Raw genomic sequence first — 20,000 nt, 5'->3', positions numbered from 1 at the left:
CAGTGAGACGTCAAAATTTATTGCCTTGTGCATTCCTTGTACGTAACAATATGACTCAGGGGGAAAACGAAACAAAAACGAACAAACAAAACAAAAACACACAAAAAAAAACACACAAAAAAACAAACAAACAACAAAAAAATACAAAAAGTTAAGAGAATAACTTTATAGTTAAAGGGTCTTTGAGGGAGCGTCAGAGAGAGAGAGAGAGAGAGAGAGAGAGAGAGAGAGAGAGAGAGAGAGAGAGAGAGAGAGAGAGAGAGAGAGAGAGAAGGGGGGGGGTGGGAGAGCTTAGAGATAGAGAGAAAGATAGATAGGGCGAGTAGAAAGGAAGAAATGGGATACCAATACAATTCAAAAACACAGGCGTGCTCGAGGTCAGTGATCGATGTGAAAAGTGACCAAATAGAACCTTACTTGGGCAAACAATACTAAAACGTTGATCTCCTTGGAAAAATCATCGGTTTTGCTAATCACAAAAACCCTAACGGACTCGTAAACATTAAAAATAGATATATATGTTAAGGAAGATGACTCTACGTTCTTTTAAGGACTCTATTGTTTTTAAAGGTTTGATGGCGTTTATTGAGGTCATTGAGGTCATTTTAGGGCTAGTAGAATGGAAGAAGTGGGATACCAGTAAAAAGAAAATCCTAGTTTTACAAGACAAGATAGACAATGAACAATAGACTAGCCCTACAAGACAAAGGACAAGGGATGATTTTGAAAGAAAAGGATGTTGGAAGAAGACAAAGTCAATACTGCCTGGGGGGGGGGGGGGGGGGGGGGGGTACAGTAGTGTTGGGTTATTACAGTAGTGTTGGGTTATTTGATCGCTTTTACCCGATCGACGATCCAGCGCGAAGCCACGAGTCAGCGTTCGATCTCAATGCCGGAAGAGGGAATTAGTAAAACGATCGAGTCAGTAAAAAAAAAAAGAATAATAATAGAAAAGCGTTTCTTAGTAACCAATTTTGAACATGGCCATCTGGCAGCCCCCGTCATAACCAGCTGCAGTCAAGCCAGCCACAGACATAAGAGAGGGAGGGGTATGTGAAGTTTCCTGTGGCAACGAGATGTTCGTGTGTTTTTTTTTCAAACGAATCACTGCTCGATGACGCCACTGACTCGAAACCCGCTCGAAACCCGCTCGAAACCCGCTCGATTTTAGAGGACTCGATCGAAAACCCGCTCGATTTGATCGTTTCAAACTCGACCCAGCACTAGGGTACAGGCGTGGTCGAGGCCAGTGATCGATGTGAAAAGTGACAAAATTGAACCTTACTTGGGCAAACAATACTAAAACTCTGATCTCCTTGTAAAAACCATCGGTTTTGATAATCACAAAAATTCTAACGGACTCGGAAAAATTAAAAATAGATATAAATGTTAATTTAAAATTAGTTATAGAAACAATATTCTCTGTGTAGTAATTTTGGTCAAATTGGTCCGGCCAATGGCTATCTGGCAGCCACTGTAAGAAACTCGGGCGCCGATTTCGAGCAACTCTCAATCAAGACTTTCCGAGCAGGGTTGCCAATTTGGCATATTTTCTGCCAAATGTCCTTTTTTTGGGTCAGACTTTGAAGTCGTCTGGCAGAGAAAAATCGGTTTGGCAGTTTGGCAGATATTTGGCAGATTTTATTTTCCGAGGCCTAGGGATGAATGTATAGGTCTACTCCACGTTTTCCATGGCAATTTTTATGTATTAGTGATTTTTTTAAACTTGGGAAATGAAAAAAAAAAATTTATGACATCGGCCTTGAGAATTTTTTGTTTAACAAAACTGATGAGTTTTCAAAGGGGGGTACTATAGATACTACGGTTTGGCAGATTTTTGTGGTATTTGGCATATTTTTTTTTTATCCAGTTGGCAGAATGCCTGAAATTAATCTGGCAACCCTGTTTCCGAGAGTAAATAAAACGCTGTAAATGATATTATTAAGCCGTCAAATTGCCATAAATTTTATGCTTGTCCATTTATGATGATGCCTAACCTACAATAGGCTAAGCATCAATGTCGCCAGTATTGACTAAGGTAAGTATCGACGATATTTGGTCCTTTTAAAATATTTTTATTTCCAGGGAACTGAAAACACAGCTGTGTATTCAGTCCACCGGAAATAAAGATATTTTAAAAGGACCAATTCTCGTCTATGCTTACCTTAATCGATAGTGACAACTTTGATACTGAGCCTATTATAGGCATCATCAGGCGTGGTCGAGGCCAGTGATCGATGTGAAAAGTGACAAAATTGAACCTTACTTGGGCAAACAATACTAAAACTCTGATCTCCTTGTAAAAATCATCGGTTTTGATAATCACAAAAATTCTAACGGACTCGGAAAAATTAAAAATAGATATAAATGTTAATTTAAAATTAGTTATAGAAACAATATTCTCTGTGTAGTAATTTTGGTCAAATTGGTCCGGCCAATGGCTATCTGGCAGCCACTGTAAGAAACTCGGGCGCCGATTTCGAGCAACTCTCAATCAAGACTTTCCGAGCAGGGTTGCCAATTTGGCATATTTTCTGCCAAATGTCCTTTTTTTTTGGCAGAATTTGAAGTCGTCTGGCAGAGAAAAATCGGTTTGGCAGTTTGGCAGATATATGGCAGATTTTATTTTCCGAGGCCTAGGGATGAATGTATAGGTCTACTCCACGTTTTCCATGGCAATTTTTATGTATTAGTGATTTTTTTAAACTTGGGAAATGAAAAAAAAAATTATGACATCGGCCTTGAGAATTTTTTGTTTAACAAAACTGATGAGTTTTCAAGGGGGGTACTATAGATACTACGGTTTGGCAGATTTTTGTGGTATTTGGCATATTTTTTTAAATCCAGTTGGCAGAATGCCTGAAATTAATCTGGCAACCCTGTTTCCGAGAGTAAATAAAACGCTGTAAATGATATTATTAAGCCGTCAAATTGCCATAAATTTTATGCTTGTCCATTTATGATGATGCCTAACCTACAATAGGCTAAGCATCAATGTCGCCAGTATTGACTAAGGTAAGTATCGACGATATTTGGTCCTTTTTAAATATTTTTATTTCCAGGGAAATGAAAACACAGTTGTGTATTCAGTCCACCGGAAATAAAATATTTAAAAGGACCAATTCTCGTCTATGCTTACCTAATCGATAGTGAAAACTTTGATACTGAGCCTATTATAGGCATCATCAGCGTTGTGTTTAGGCAGGATCATGTGAATGAAAATAAATACAGTGATCACATTGGAAATCTTATTGGAGTACAAACCGAGCTGAAATGATCTCATTTCGAAACCGATTTATAAACATAAGATTCTATCGGAACTTGGCGGAATAAATTACACACAAAATAATTTATAATTTTAATTTAAAATTAATTATAAACATTAATTCTCTTTAGAATTTTTTGGTCAAAATTGATTCCGGAGATAGGTATTAGTATTGGGGCCCTAAGTAAGGTCTATTTGGTCACTTATCAAGGCCTTGTCCTGTGTCAGGGTTCCAATTTGGATTTTTTCTGCCAAATCCTTTTTTTTCAAATTACCAGTCGATTGCAGTGGTATGATATCGTTTGGCTTTGAAATTATATCAATTTTATTTTAGGCCTAGGGATCATTTGTTATTCTACTACCCTTTCCATGCAATTTTATTATTAAGTGATTTTTAAACTTGTAAAAAACAAAAAATTTAAGAATGTAGGCCCTTGCGCATGATTTGTTAACCAAAAGTGAGTGTATTATCAAAAGGTAGGAACTATAAGATACAAGTTTACAGCAGTTTTTTGTTTTGCTTTTTTTTTAAATCCGTTGGCAGAATGCCTGAAATTAATCTGGCAACCCTGTTTCCGAGAGTAAATAAAACGCTGTAAATGATATTATTAAGCCGTCAAATTGCCATAAATTTTATGCTTGTCCATTTATGATGATGCCTAACCTACAATAGGCTAAGCATCAATGTCGCCAGTATTGACTAAGGTAAGTATCGACGATATTTGGTCCTTTTTAAATATTTTTATTTCCAGGGGACTGAAAACACAGTTGTGTATTCAGTCCACCGGAAATAAAAATATTTAAAAAGGACCAATTATCGTCTATGCTTACCCTAATCGATAGTGAAAACTTTGATACTGAGCCTATTATAGGCATCATCAGAAATCGTATTGTGTTTATGGACAGGCATAACATTTATAGCAATTCAACGGCTGAATAATATAATTTACAGTGTTTTATTTACTCTCAGGAAATCTTGATTGAGAGTTATTCGAAACCGGGTGCCTGAAATAGATCTCAATTCTCGAAACCGATTTATCAAACATTGACGAGATTCTTACCGTGGCTCGAGATAGCCATTGGCCTGGCCAATTTGGCCAAAATTGACCACACAGAGAATAATGTTCCTATAATTAATTTAAAATTAACATTTACATCTATTTTTAATTTTTCCCAGTCCTTTAGAATTTTTTTGTGATTATCAAAACCGATGAATTTTCCAAGGAGATCAGAGTATTAGTATTGCTTGCCCAAGTAAGGTTCTATTTGGTCACTTTTCACTGGCCTTGAGTACGGCTGTGCTTCGAGGCCTTCCCCCCCCCCCCCCCCCCCCCCCCCCGGCAATCTTGACTTTGTCTTCTTTCAAGATCCTTTTCTTTCAAAATCATCCCTAGTCCTTTGATTGTAGGGCTGGTCTATTGTTCATCGTCTATCGTGTCTTCTAAAACTGTATTTTTTTAAATTTTTTTTTGACTGGCATCCCATTTTTTTCTTTCTATTAGCCCTAAAATGTCCTCAATGTTTTATAAGCGCCATCAAACCTTTAAAAACAAAAGAGTCCTTAAAAGAATGTAGAGTCATCTTCCTTGCTGCTCACGTCGATATTGTCTACACCAAAAGTGGCCCAAGCTGTAACATTATAAATAAGGATAGGAACCAAAATAAAAAATAAAAATCGAGTACAAGTAGCTACAAAGCAGTCCCTCTCTCTCTCTCTCTCTCTCTCTCTCTCTCTCTCTCTCTCTCTCTCTCTCTCTCTCTCTCTCTCTCTCTCTCTCTCTCTCTCTCTCTCTCTCTCTCTCTCTCTCTCTCTATCTATCTATCTATTTATCTATACTCTATCTCCAATCTCTCCCACCCCCGCCCCCTTTTTCTCTCTGACGCTCCCTTACACATTCAAGACCCTATAACTATAAAGATGTTCTCTATTTTTCTTTTATTTATTTTTTGTTTTGTTTGTTCGTTTTTCTCCGGATTCATATTGTTACGTACAAGAAATACACAAGGCAATACATTTTGACGCCTCACTGTGTTCTAAATTAAAATAATAATCTTAAAAATGAGTAAAAGTAAATCATTTTTTTTACAAATTTAAAAGTCGATCAAACTTCTCGAGTCACCAGGAATGGCGTCAACGTGTTGAACTTGAAAATTAAGAATTTTTTGCCAAGGGAGTACACACTCCCACAGTGGGCAGAGAGGTACAGTCTGTGTCTTCTATCCCCCTATGTCTGTTTTCCAACATGCTTTCTGTCCTTGTCTTGGAATGAGTTTGCTTGGTTTTGTCCTGGACATGACCGGATACCCTGACTGGGAGGGAAACAGTCAAATTTATAGTTAGTTTTGGGAGATGATATTTTTTCCCCTTGTAAATCATCTCTTTCATGCACTGTATTATGTTTTGTTTATGTATTATATATGGTTTGTAATCATTTGAGTGTATTCCTCTTAGTGAGGACCTGTGCTTGTGTCTGGATGAGACTTTTGGGTGATCTCAAACTACTGATAGTGCGCTCTTGGAATCTACATCTGTTCCCTATTTGAACCAATTCCCCTTTGTCTGCCTTATTCTTGGATGCTTTCATTGTAATTCTAGAACTTTTTAATATCCCATATTCTTCCTTTTTACTGGCGCTGATATGACCTAAATGTGTTGCAAGCGCCGTAAAACCCTTTACAACAAAACAAAAAACAAACCAGGGTTGCCAGATTATTTTTCAACAAAATGCCAGGGGAAGACTCAAAAAATGCCAAAAACACTCAAAAAAATGCCAAAGTCTGTTGACTCCCACCCCCACTAAGAAAACTACTCACTTTAGATAGACAATTTACTATCATATCCTGGTGGCTTGCGTGTTTTCTTGTCTTTTTTTTATTTTTTTTTAATTTTTTTTTTGAATTATACTAAATTTCCTGTTGGGGTAATTTTTTACCTACTGACTACTAAGTGGAGTGCTAAACCACTACACCACGGTTGGATCTTAAGAATGAAAAAGAAATACATTAACATGAAAGGTAAATACGTAAACAGTTAAATAATTATTGACAATTAAGAAAACTTACTGTTTCGTGTTTCTTATGATGTTTTTTGTTGAATCTGGTTCAAGTGCAGAGTAAAGGTGTCATTTGAAGTATAATATACAAGAAAAGAAAATGCCAAATGAAAATGCCAAATGCCAAATGATTTTTCTAATGCCAAACGGTTTTCAAAAATGCCAGATTTTTGGAATCTGGCATTTAAAATGCCAAACTGGCAACCCTGAAACAAACAAGGGAGTACACAGGCAAGTGAGTGGAGCAGGCACTTATGTTGGTAACAACAAGATATGAAGTGAGTAGAAAAGTGCCAGAAGACAATAGAGAATAAAATTTTTTATTCTCTATTGTCTTCTGGCACTTTTCTACTCACTTCATATCTTGTTGTTACCAACATAAGTGCCTGCTCCACTCACTTTTCTGAATTAAAAATTCACCCCATACACCGGAGCATACTCAATGTCTCAATCGTTTCTATGTTATATGTTTGTGTTGAGAATATTGGCTATTAAGCTTAACTGCTGGTCAAAATACTTCGCGATGGTGGTGGGCGAACGAATCGGCGGTCCAGAAGTGGGTGAGAGAGGGATCTAGAAATGACTTGGGTTTGAAACGAATATTTTGTGTTCGTGGATAGCTCACACGGTAGAGCCACGCTCTCACCTGCCAGGCGGAGTTGTCGTACCAATAAGGTCGCAGGTTCAAACCCCACCACCGCCGCAAAAAATTTTTATTCTCTATTGTCTTCTGGCACTTTTCTACTCACTTCATATCTTGGAGTACACAGGCGTGCCCGAGGCCAGTGATCGATGTGAAAAGTGACCAAATAGAACTTTACTTGGGCAAACAATACTAAAACTATGATCTGCTTGGCAAACTCATCGGTTTTTGGCAATCATAAAAATTATAACGTACTAGGAAACATCAAAAATAGATATAAATGTCAATTTTAGATTACTAATAGAAACATTATTCTCTTCTGTGGTAAATTTTTGGCCAGGCCAATGGCTATCTGGCAACCATGGTATCGAGATTTGATATCTATTTCAGGCTCCCGATTTCGAACAACTATCACTCAAGACTTTCCGAGAGTAAATAAAATGCTGTAAATGATATTATTAAGCCGTCAAATTGGATTCAGTAGTCTGATGTCACGCAGCCCGGCAACGGCGGCCATCTTGGTTCTAAACAAAGAAAATCATTACTTTTTAATCTTCAAGCTGGCTAGAACTTTTCATATGTCTTGTGACCAGAATGTGTAAAAGTCAAAACATGATCGAATTTATGTTTTTTCCCCCTCTGGATACGTTTTTATGCTCGCCGGAGAAATATGTCATACGGGCGTCCGCCATTGTTCCGATAGTTTTTTTTTATTTTTATTAATTTATCATTTATTATTTATTACAACAAATGAAACGAAACTGAAGTAAGAAACAAGGATAATTAATTACAATGTAACCAAACAAAATAAAAAATACCTGTGATTCCTTTAAAAGATAAGAACTAATATAGTCTTAATCTGTTGATTCCAAAATTGACTCAAACGTGTGTTAACAAATAAAACAAAAAAAATCAATGTAATTGAAAAATAAAGGAGGAAAATCTTTTGAAAAAATGTCATGTAAATGTAAATATGTAAATCACTCAGTTCGGTTTCCACTTGTGGAAGCGAGTACCCGCTACCCGCCCCTTTTACCCTAGTACCTTAAAGTAACTTAAGTATCCGGGTACCCGCCCAGCACTAGCGCCTTGTCGTCCCTATCTTTATCGCATTGCAAACGTTCAATTTATGACTCATTTTTTCATCCTTCATTCAATGACTCCGAATGATCACTGATCGCAGAACTGAAGTTTGTTGTTTAGAGACAACTGTCTTGGCGGAGAAAGCTGTTTGTGAAACAAACAAGGTATTTTTATGATTCCCAAATGATTTGATTTTACTTTTACTTTTCGCTGTGATTATCACCTGTCCAGACAGGTGTCTGGGGATAACGAATTTTCATTATCCCCAGACAGGTGTCTGGGGATAATGACAGCCTTTACTTTTACAAGAAAAATGACTATTAATCTATCTATCAGTAGACCGAGACCTCTTCTAGAGATTTCTCTGAATGCTCGAAAAAATACACTTGATCTCTATTTCTCTGAACGGTTTCCGTTCTCAAGTTTTATTAAAAAAAAATTTTTTTTTGTTATTTGGCAGAGTGCCCGTGTGAGTGATGAATGTTTATGCATTAATTTTTTAATTATTTTTTTTTGGGTTTTCTTTTGCCGGTGCTTGGGGGCGCTCTGTCGTTTATTATTCCCAACTTTCTGTTTGATATTTAAAGTAGACTTCTATCTTGAGTTTGTGCTGTCCTGTCTTCCAACCTCTGTTCCCGTCCTGAGGCTTTGGCTTTGTTATTTATCTATCTAGATAGGTTTACTTCTGTTCTCTCTTTGATAGTGCAGTGCAAAAGTGAACACGCCATGGAGTAGACGCGAAAGCACAACTTTTTGATACGAAGTGGTTATTCAGTATCAGATACTGAATTAGCCACTCCCACGCCTCGTTCTGAAAAAAGTCCGCAAGAGAAAATCAGCTGATCGTTAAAATAGTAACAGAAAAGTGGAGGTGCTCGGCAATGAATGCAAGAAAGACATTTAAAACGCCGTAAAAATGTTTAAAAATCACTTAATGTTATAATTACCATCCATAACAACCTGTCAAATTCACATATGTAAGATGTCAAGCCAAAATTAATAATAAAATAATAAAGAACACGATTAACCGGTGGTCCGTTGACTACACATGCATACGAGTACCAGAAATATTTTGTAAACAATGTAACACAATTTAATGTGTAAGTTTCAAAGCAAATGCAACCACAAATAACATCAAAGAACAATGTGGGACTACTGTTTTAATTTCATAAAACCAAACGTATATTTTCTGCCCCCGATATTGAACGTGTAGTTAGTATGTATCGTACAAACAACATTCGTCCAAGTCATGTAGGTATATATGGAAATGAAATTGCCGATCAACTGGCCAAAGAAGGAGCCCAGAAGGAACAACCGAAGTCGTCAATCACTTACTATCAGCAAAAGAAAATAATAAAGCTAAAAATAGACAAAGAAAGGAATGACACACACCTAGAACACAACAAGCAGGATCCAATCCATGCCATTCAGCGAAGTAGCCAAGTCACTCTATTCCGCCTCCGAACAGGACACAATAGACTAAGAGGACATATGTTTACAAAGCTAGGTATTGGAACAACCCCTTATTGCCCATGTGGAACCGACCATGAAACCACTTTACATGTGCTTATGGATTGCCCATTATACAACGTGCAACGTTCGAACCACTGGGTCACCCCTACAACACTCAACACAAAGCTCTATGGTGAGGCTGAGGACCTAAAGCGGACCACAGACTTCATAGCAGATATCGGACTGCAGCCATAGATGTCCATCAGAGGAACGAAGAAGAAGAAGAAGATTCGTTTAGACAGGAAGTCGGGATTCTAGCGCCAGTTTTATTTGGGCAACCATGATTGGGATTTCACTCAATGCACTTATTATTATTAATAATTATTATTATTATTATTATTATTATTATTATTATTATTATTATTATTATTATTATTATTATTATTATTATTATTATTATTATTATTATTATTATCATTATTATATATAATAATAATAATAATAATAATAATAATAATAATAATAATAATAATAACAATAATAATAATAATAATAATAATAATAATAACAATAATAATAATAATAATAATAATAATAATAATAATAATAATAATAATAATAATAATAATAATAATAATAAGCAGTTGAAAGGATATAGTCTTTGGTGTATAAGTGCATATGTACAATATTTCTTATAATAAATGCTTCAAAACAAAACAAAACTAAAAAAAATAAATAAAGAATAAATGAATAAAAATATCTATTTGGGCATTTACTTACATTAATAGTCTTGAAAATCACAATCACAATCCATGAAAATTAAATATCCCAAAATCCGAAGAAGACATGAATTTAATCCAAAATCCAACACAGGAATGTATTTTAATAGGAGACAGATATCCTATTAAAACCATAGCATTACTTGCAAACAACAATACCCCACTCTGCGTTTAACGGGCTTGTGGCCGTCACATTGTAAATTGTGGCCGCATTAGGGTAATCGGTGTCCTAAAGACTGACATACAATCAATGAGAACTATAAAGAATCCATTCTAGAATTCAACTACAAACTGAAAAGCATGATAAATATCACTCTCTCAAATAATTTCCTTTGCTCAGGTTCACTCACACTCTCCTTTATTGCAAAACATTGATAAGTGAGATAAAGTTTGTATTTCAATTATAAACTTAATCACATAACCTAAATGATGGAGAATAAAAACAGCTAATTATAAAAAAAATTCACAGATCAAGTTATCTATTTGAACTCCGCATATTTAGCTTAATTACTCATTGACCATATATTTTTTTAAAATGGCATTGTTTCATTTAAACAAGACCATGACGCTTATGCCTGGACGGGTATTCACAAATTCTGCTTTTGTGTTCCACTTTTCGAATCGAATTAATCTCTATCTTATCCGTTTATTTGCAAATTTTCTGCACTTTATAAATAAGACCATAACGCTTATGTCTGGACCGGTTGTTCGCAAATTCTGCCTTTGTGTTCCACTGTTCGATTAGAATTAATCTCTATTTTTTCCGTTTATTTGCAAAGTTTCTGCACTTTATAAATAAGACCATAACGCTTATGTCTGGACCGGGCATTCGCAAATTCTGCTTTTGTGTTCCACTTTTCGAATCGAATTAATCTCTATTTTTTCCGTTTATTTGCAAAGTTTCTGCACTTTATAAATAAGACCATAACGCTTATGTCTGGACCCGGCATTCGCAAATTCTGCTTTTGTGTTCCACTTTTCGAATCGAATGAATCTCTATCTTATCCGTTTATTTGCAAAGTTTCTGCACTTTATAAATAAGACCATAGCGCTTATGTCTGGACCGGCCATTCGCAAATTCTGCTTTTGTGTTCCACTTTTCGAATCGAATTAATCTCTATTTTATCCGTCTATTTGCAAAGATTCTGCACTTTATAAATAAGACCATTACGCTTATGTCTGGACCGGGCATTCGCAAATTCTGCTTTTGTGTTCCACTTTTCGAATCGATTTAATCTCTATTTTATCCGTCTATTTGCAAAGATTCTGTACTTTATAAATAGGACTATGACGCTTATGTCTGGACTGGGTATTCGCAAATTTACCTTTTGTGTTCCACTTTTCGAATCGAAATAACATCTAGTCTATCCGTTTATTTGCAAAGTTTCTGCATTTTATAAATAATAATAATTGTTCAAAATTTTACCTTACACCCGATATTACAAGTACAAGTGAGCCAGGTGAAGAAGATTGTCAAACAGTGTGACAGATGAAATAGGAAGAGAGAGAGAGGGAGGGAGAGAGAGAGAAAGAGAGAGAGAGAGAGAGAGAGTTTATAAATAAGACCATAACGCTTATGTCTAGACCGGGCATTCGCAAATTCTGCTTTTGTGTTCCACTTTTCGAATCGAATGAATCTCTATCTTATCCGTTTATTTGCAAAGTTTCTGCACTTTATAAATAAGACCATAACGCTTATGTCTGGACCGGGCATTTGCAAATTCTGCTTTTGTGTTCCACTTTTCGAATCGAATGAATCTCTATCTTGTCCGTTTATTTTCAAAGTTTCTAGATTTTATAAATAAGACCATAACACTTATGTCTGGACCGGGCATTCGCAAATTCTGCTTTTGTGTTCCACTTTTCGAATCGAATTAATATCTAGTCTATCGGTTTATTTGCAAAGTTTCTGCATTTTATAAATAATAATAATTGTTCAAAATTTTACCTTACACCCGATATTACAAGTACAAGTGAGCCAGGTGAAGAAGATTGTCAAACAGTGTGAAAGATGAAATAGGAAGAGAGAGAGAGGGAGGGAGAGAGAGAGAGAGAGAGAGAGAGAGAGAGAGAGAGAGAGAGAGGGTAAGAGAGAGAGAGATATTCGTTTTTTGTTCAAAATCTCTCTCTCTCTCTCTATCTCTCATTGCACAAGGTTGTGCTATTTACTACTATTTATCAAGAACAGCCAAGCTGGCAACCCAGTCTCTGTATAAACTAAGCAAGATGGCAACAGGGACCTCGCTCCTTATCCAATGCCGAAGCTTTAGTTTGAGTCAAACGGTTTTGTTAAAAAAAACCACCCAAAATAAGTTCGTGTCGTAAGTGATGGAAGTTGAAGTCGGCTTATTATAAAATCGTTTTTATGGTCTGTTTGGATTACCCTTTTTAAATAGAAAAAGTGAATATAACATAAACTTGAAGAATAGGCAAGCTAAATGAAATTTAAATCGACTGATTAAATGAGTACGCGAGGCTGAGTTGCGAACGACTACTGGGTTCCGACATTCCGATCCCAGTGTCATTCATGTTCACCGTACCGTGTTACTGTCTACACACTACACTGCATTGTTAGTGACTGGTCATGTCTTTTTTGTTTGTATGTTTTACGCAAGCTTAATAAAAATTAAATGAATACGTGAGGCAGAGTTGCGAACGACTCATGGGTTCCAACATTCCGATCCCAGTGTCAGTCATGTTCACCGTACTGTGTTACTGTCTACACACTACACGGCATTGTTAGTGACTGGTCATGCCTGTTTTGTTTGTATTTTCTTTTAATATGGGTCAATTTACAAAGAATAATAATAGAAATGTTCAAAACAAAAACTAGATTCACTATTACGTGCCTGTAATGAAGTGCTTTCCACAAACCGTGAGCGAGAATGATGGTGGAGGTAATGGCAACCATGTGGGTTTGTTATTGTTTCCTACCTCCGTCAACCCGCGCATCCAGTTGCGCACCCACGCTGATTCTAACCAATAGTGCTTTGCCACTCTATTCAGTATCATAAGGAACTCTTTTTTATAGAGAGAGTGAAAAGTGCGACAATCTCGGTTGAATGTAAATAAACTGCTGACCTACTTCCAGATTGAACACGTGCAGTTACTGACAGCCCGATTCAAAGTTGTAAAAATATTTTGATCGTAATTTTTTAATTTCTGCTGTTGTGCAATTAACATAGTTCAAAATATCAAAGTAAGAGTGGCATTCAAATACATTTTTTAATGTCTAAATAGACATGAGTAAATGTCACTAAATGTTCAGTGACACCATGGCTTGGTGGATATAAGCTGTTTGACTCTGAGCTTATGGTTCGAGAGTTCAAATCCCGGCAGGGATAACTTTTTTTTTTTTCCCCCAATATTATTAAAATTCCTTCTGTCTATTGATATTTTAAAAAATTTTGTTTTAGTAATTTTATTTGCTTGTAATATACTTTAATGTTGATATTATACAATTGTTCTTTTATTATTATTATTATTATTATTATTATTATTATTATTATTATTATTATTATTATTATTATTATTATTATTATTATTATTATTATTTATTATTATTATTATTCTACTTACTTACTATTATTATTATTGTTGTTGTTGTTGTAATCGTCATCATCATCATTATTATGATTATGATTATGATTTTTTTTTAATCAAATAGTTGGGAGTAATTTAATCAGTTATCGATTTATTACGAATATCTTTTATGTGTTATAATCTCGTTGTTGTTTTTCATTGATGTGCTCTTCTATTGTTTATTACTTTTTAAAATCTTGCTTTTTTTCTGTTTGTCTCATTTGTTGTTGTTTGTTTTTTTTTTTTTTTGTCTAAAACAAACCCGATTCATTATAAATATGTAGCCAGACTTTCTGCCATTTTTAATTGAGCGATGTACTTCCGTGAATTAATTGCCGTATTACATTAAAATTTACGTGATAATAATAATAATAATTTAAATAGATGCTGAATATTAGACTACAATTGACATCTATTTACTGAATACACGTGGTATTTTTAGGGGTGTTTCTTTTTTTACGAAACACGCAGATACCCGACAAAGTTATGGGAAGTAGGCAGCCGTGGGGAGTGAACCTGGGACTGGGTTTCGTAAAAAAAAAGCAATTACTTTTTTTACGAAACCCGACAATATCCGACAAAGTTATGGAAAGAAAGTAGGCAACAGTGGGGGATTGAACCCGAGACTCAGGGAAGTGTACCCTATTGGGGAGTAAACCTAAGTCTATGGTTTTTCGACGGGTTTTGGCGGGTTTCGTAAAAAAGTAATTGCTTCATTTTCGTCTGGTACCCAACTCCCATAGTCCGGCTTCATTTCCCACTGGTATCCATCTTCCATAGTCCCAGGTTCATTCCCACTGTTATCCTCTTCTCACAGTCCCAGGTTCACTCCCAACCGGTGTACACTTCCCTGAGTCCCGGTTCATTGCCCAATGATGCCCACTTCCCAAAACTTTTGACTATTTCGGTAGGTTTCGAAATAAAAGTACATTCTGAGCTCACTGTCCACTGGTATCAGCCTCTCGCAGTCCCGGGTTCAATCCTCATCGGTGTCCAAATCCCAGATTCACTCCCCACTGCTGCCTGCTTCCCATGACTTTGTCGGGTTTTGGCGGGTTTCGTAAAAAAGTAATTCCCCCTCCTTGATATTGCTTTTTTACAAAATCCAGAGTCCCAGGTTCACTCCCCACAAGTGTACACTTCCCTGAATCTCAGGATCACCCCCCACTGTTGCCTACTTCAATAACTTTGTCGGATATTGCCAGGTTTCGTCGGGTTTCGTAAAAAGGTAATTGCTTTTATATGAAACTCGCTGAAACCCGCCGAAAACCAGAGTCTCAGGTTCACTCCCCACTGGTGTACACTTCCATGAATCTCAAGTTAACCCCCCATTGTTGCCTACTTCCCATAACTTTGTCGGATATTGCCAGGTTTCGTAAAAAGGTAATTGCTTTTATGTGAAACTCGCTGAAACCTGCCAAAAACCATAGTCTCAGGTTCAATCCCCACTGGTGTACACTTCCCTGAGTCTCCGGTTCACTCCCCACTGTTGCCTACTTCCCACAACTTTGTCGGATATTGCCGGGTTTCGTAAAAAAGTAATTGCTTTTATGTGAAACTCGCTGAAACCCGCCGAAAACCATAGTCTCAGGATCAGTCCCCACTGGTGTACACTTCCCTTAGTCTCAGGTTCACTCAACATTATTTGCCTACTTTCCATAACTTTGCCCAATTTTGTTGGGATTTGGCGCATTTTGTAAACAAAAGTAATTGCTTTTTTTTTTTTCAAAAGCCGCCGAAACCCAGTCCCAGGTTCACTCCCCACTAGTGTACACTTCCCCGAATCTCGGGTTCACTCCCCACTGTTGCCTACTACCATAACTTTCTCGGATATTGCGAGGTTTTCGTCGGGTTTCGTAAAAAGGCAGTTGCTTTTATATGAAACTCGCTGAAACCCGCCGAAAACCAGAGTCCCAGGTTTACTCCCCACTGGTGTACACTTCCATGAATCTCAGGTTCACTCCCCACTGTTGCCTATTTCCTATAACTTTGTCGGATATTGCCGGGTTTCGTAAAAAAGTAATTGCTTTTATGTGAATCTCACTGAAACCCGCCGAAAACCATAGTCTCAGGTTCACTCCCCACTCAGGGCTGCCAGATGATCGCGGAACCGCGAAAATTCGTAAAACCGCGTAAAACCCTTAAAAATATTTTAAAAAAACAAAACATATTGACATGCTAGTTTATAAAGAGTAACATTTTTATGTCCTTACTTCAAAATTCAGTTTTCATAGTGATTTCTGAAATTCAGTCCGTGTCCAAGAGACACCCCGTTTGGTTGGAGCGGATTTTTTCAAACCTGCCTGGCAGCCCTGCCACTGGTGTACACTTCCCTTAGTCTCAGGTTCACTCCCCAATATTTGCCTACTTGCGATAACTTTGCCCCATTTTGTTGGAATTTGGCGCATTTCGTAAACAAAAAGTAATTTCTTTTTTTTTTTTTTTACAAAACCCGCAGAAACCCAGACCCAGGTTCACTCCCCACTGGTGTACACTTCCCCGAATCTCAGGTTCACTCCCCACTGTTGCCTACTACCCATAACTTTCTCGGATATTGCCAGGTCTCGTCGGGTTTCGTAAAAAAGTAATTGCTTTTATATGAAATTAGCTGAAGCCCGCCGAAAACCATAGTCTCAGGTTTACTCCCGACTGGTGTACACTTCACTGTCTCAGTTTCAGTCCCCACGCTTTGCCTACTTTCCACAACTTTGCTGCATATTGTCGGGTTTCGTAAAAAAAGTAATCCCCCCCCCCCCCCCCCCATTTTGTTATTGCTGTTTTACAAAACCCAGAGTCCCAGGTTCACTCCCCACTGGTGTACACTTTACTGAATCTCTGGTTCATCCCCTCCCCCCCCCCCCCCCCCCCTTACACACACACACACACACACACATACGCTGCTGCCTACCTCCCATAACTTTGTCGGATATTGCCAGGTATCGTCGGGTTTCGTAAAAAAGTAATTGCTTTTTATTACGAAACCCAGTCCCAGGTTCATTCCCCACAGGTGTACACTTCTCTGAGTCCCAGATTCACTCCCACAGCTGCCCTCTTCCCATAGTGATATTTAATACAAGATGAACGTAAATAGACCAAATGTCAAATCCAGCTTTTTTTAATTTTTTTTTTTTTGTAAAGCAAATGGATCAATGAAATTTCTTTTGTCACTTTGAACTGAAAACGTCAGACTGGCAATTCGCCCTTTTTTTTTTCAACCAGCAAGAAAGTTGTTAATCATCAAATCTGTTCAAAGTCCACCAACCATTAAAATTTTCACTACCTATCTACCTGTTAACTTTATTGGTCATCTTTTGTTTCTATAATTTATTCGTGCTGACCACAATTTTGGGGATATTGAAGATGGTCGGGAATCTGTTTATTTCGTGGACGAATTCCTAGGCCAAGGTGTTGTTCGCCCCAAAGCCCAAAACCAACAATACCTGTTTTTTTCTTTCTAATTGTTTGCTTTTTAATTATTTATTCATTTTAGAATAATACCTTTTGAGATTGAATAAGACAATTTGCTAGAAAGGAACTAAAATAGAGAGAGAAATATTTAAAAAAAAAAAAAAGAGGACGGGGGAAGGGGGGGGGGGGGGGGGGGGTGTGGATTGGACATTTATCATTTGCAACACTCTGTAAAAAGAAGATGGAATAAAATTTTTAAATAAAAGTGGTGGAACCAGGATTCGAACCCACAACGTCGATTCTGACACGCCTTCCAGGGCAGACGACTTTTAACCATTCGGCCATGACACCCACTTGAAAGTCGACGTATATTGTGTATATGTAGTAATGACTGATTTATTGTTGCTTAATTTTATGTTTTTATAGATATTTTATTACCTTTACTTATTTCTTTGTGCATTTCAAAACATTCCATATTCTGGAATGTGGATAATTGTTTAAAAGAGTGGAGTTTTAAAAATGTGTCTGGGAATAACGAAAATTGGTTATTCCCAGCCACCTGTCTGGGAATAACAAAATTTTGTTATTGACAGACCCTGTCTGTGAATAATCACAGTGTTTCTCAATATTATAAACTTTGCAACTTCTACAAAATTATTGCCACCTTTGTTGTTGATTGTTGATATTAAAACAATTATAAGTATCAGGAACCTAAATAAACATTAAAATTTAAGATTTTAATGAAATGTTGTCCTCATCGGTCGTTTTAATGACCTTAAGAAATCGTATGTCAGTCCGTTACCTTTAAAATTAAAACAGTAATTTTTCCTCTACAAAAGATGTGATTGTTGTACAGACTCACTATTTCAGATTTTCTGTTCTCACATCATGAATGGCTTGAGCTATGTAATACAATTGTTCAAGAAGTTTATCAGTTAAGGTATTATTGTTGGGTAACGGACTGACATTTTTTTATGGTAATGGACTGACAGTAACAGACTAATTCTATTTTAATTCAAAGACAATATATTATATATAAAAGTTGTTTTTTAAGTCTCAAGAGTAATGTCCTCTCTAATGTGTTTCAACTGATCATGCAGCCATTTTATAAACATTTGGGTCATAATATTTGCAGGTTCTTTTTACCATGAAGCACGTAAAATACAACCTGGGTTCCTACCTCCCATAGCGGGCAGGGAGGTACTTACTGTGTCTTCTATCCCCTCTTATGTTTTCCAATTGCTTTCTGTCTTTGTCTTGGAATGAGATTGCTTGGTTTTGTCCTGACCTTGGTCGGAGTCCTCGGCTGAGAGGGAAACAGTCGAATGTATAGTTATAGTTTTGGGAGATGATATTTTTTTCCTTGTAAATCATCTCTCTGTTATGCATTGTATTATGTTTAGTTTACATATTATATTGTATGATTGGTAAACATTTGGGTGTATTTCTCTTAGTCTTACTCTTAGTTGGGACCTGTGCTTGTGTCTGGATGAGACTTTTAGGTGATCTCAAACTAAGTACTTTGACGGTGTGCTACATCAGTTCCCTATTTGAACCAATTCCCCTTTTGTCTTTCCTTTTCTTTTGTGCTTTAATTGTAATTCTAGAACTTTTTACTATCCCATTTTCTTCCTTTTTACTGGCGCTGATATGACCTTAATGTGTTGGAAGCGCCGTAAAACCCTTAAAAACAAAACAAAACAAATCAAATACAACCTTTGCTCCATGTGCTTATAGAAATAGTGTATCTGCACAATATATCACATTTTGAAAAAGATCCCAGCCGACATCTTTGACCGTTTTGAGCCTTGAAGTTGATAAAGATTTGCGATTTTGGTGCACGTCGTATTACGCTATGCGTTGTTATTCGAAATATTATAGTACCAGACCCATATTTTTGCTATATTATGTTGGACCATATGTTATTTATTGAATACAAATCCTCAATGACCAAATATGAAACAATAAAGTCATGAAAACAAATATTGACAAAATTCTCTTATTTTTTGCTGAATAGCACGGAAGGCCATATTCAAGGGCAGATAACTCCAAAGTTTATCAATATTTTCATTTTCCTTCAAATAATTGTAATCTATGCTAAAAGTTATATAGGATTACCCAATTTGAGAGAGTTAGCTTGATTAATAAAAAAGTTATAGCCTCTCAAAAATGGACCCAAGAGCAAATTTGATTTTGACACGTTTTGAGATAAAATTTCAAAAAATTGTTAAAAATTCAAATATCCATATTCTGAACTGAAAATTTGGTTTTCTTCATGTCTCATAAGTATCTTCAATTGAGCCAAGTTTTAGGAAAATCAAAAGGGGTGTGGTTCCCAATTTCTGAAAATTTGGTCCACTTGACATGGAATGGTATCCATAGATAACACAGGACTAGATATGACAACAAGGAGAATACGTCATCAAAAGTGGCTAGTGAGAGGTCGAGCGCTGCCATTTTATTTTTTTATGCAACCAGGGACGCTGTGCGAATAAATCTCTATTTTAATGACTTTGATTGAGCTCGTTTAACCTTGATTTGTGGACGGAATATAGAAAAAAAGGTCAGGTTTATGATGATAAACTAAATTAGACATATTAAAATACACTATTAATTGAACATTGATTAGCTCCATTGATCGGTTTATATTAATTTTTTTATTTAATTTTTTAAAAAATGTCCTACATGTTAAATGTTGCTGTATACCAGCGACCCCGTGTAAAGCGCCTTTTGCG

At 36.5% G+C, this 20,000-nt stretch overlaps 1 protein-coding gene across 1 annotated transcript in view; it reads left to right on the top strand.

Moving 5' to 3' along the window:
* The first annotated feature begins 8,026 nt into the window (after positions 1 to 8,026).
* LOC144979186 (leucine-rich repeat-containing protein 40-like) overlaps positions 8,027 to 20,000 on the top strand; it is an 85,069-nt gene continuing 73,095 nt past the window's right edge. Inside the window, exon 1 of the mRNA XM_078925800.1 lies at positions 8,027 to 8,208. Within this exon, the coding sequence (XP_078781926.1) occupies positions 8,128 to 8,208 (81 nt within the window). The 5' untranslated portion in view covers positions 8,027 to 8,127. The remainder of the gene's footprint in view (positions 8,209 to 20,000) is intronic.

Source organism: Berghia stephanieae, chromosome 1, assembly GCF_034508935.2.
Source record: "Berghia stephanieae isolate SIO BIC M18660-M18661 chromosome 1, UCSD_Bste_1.3, whole genome shotgun sequence".
NCBI classification, from domain to species: Eukaryota; Metazoa; Mollusca; class Gastropoda; order Nudibranchia; family Aeolidiidae; genus Berghia; species Berghia stephanieae.
The sequence above is the reverse complement of the archived record's forward strand: the minus strand, read 5'-3'. Positions and strand labels throughout refer to the sequence as shown.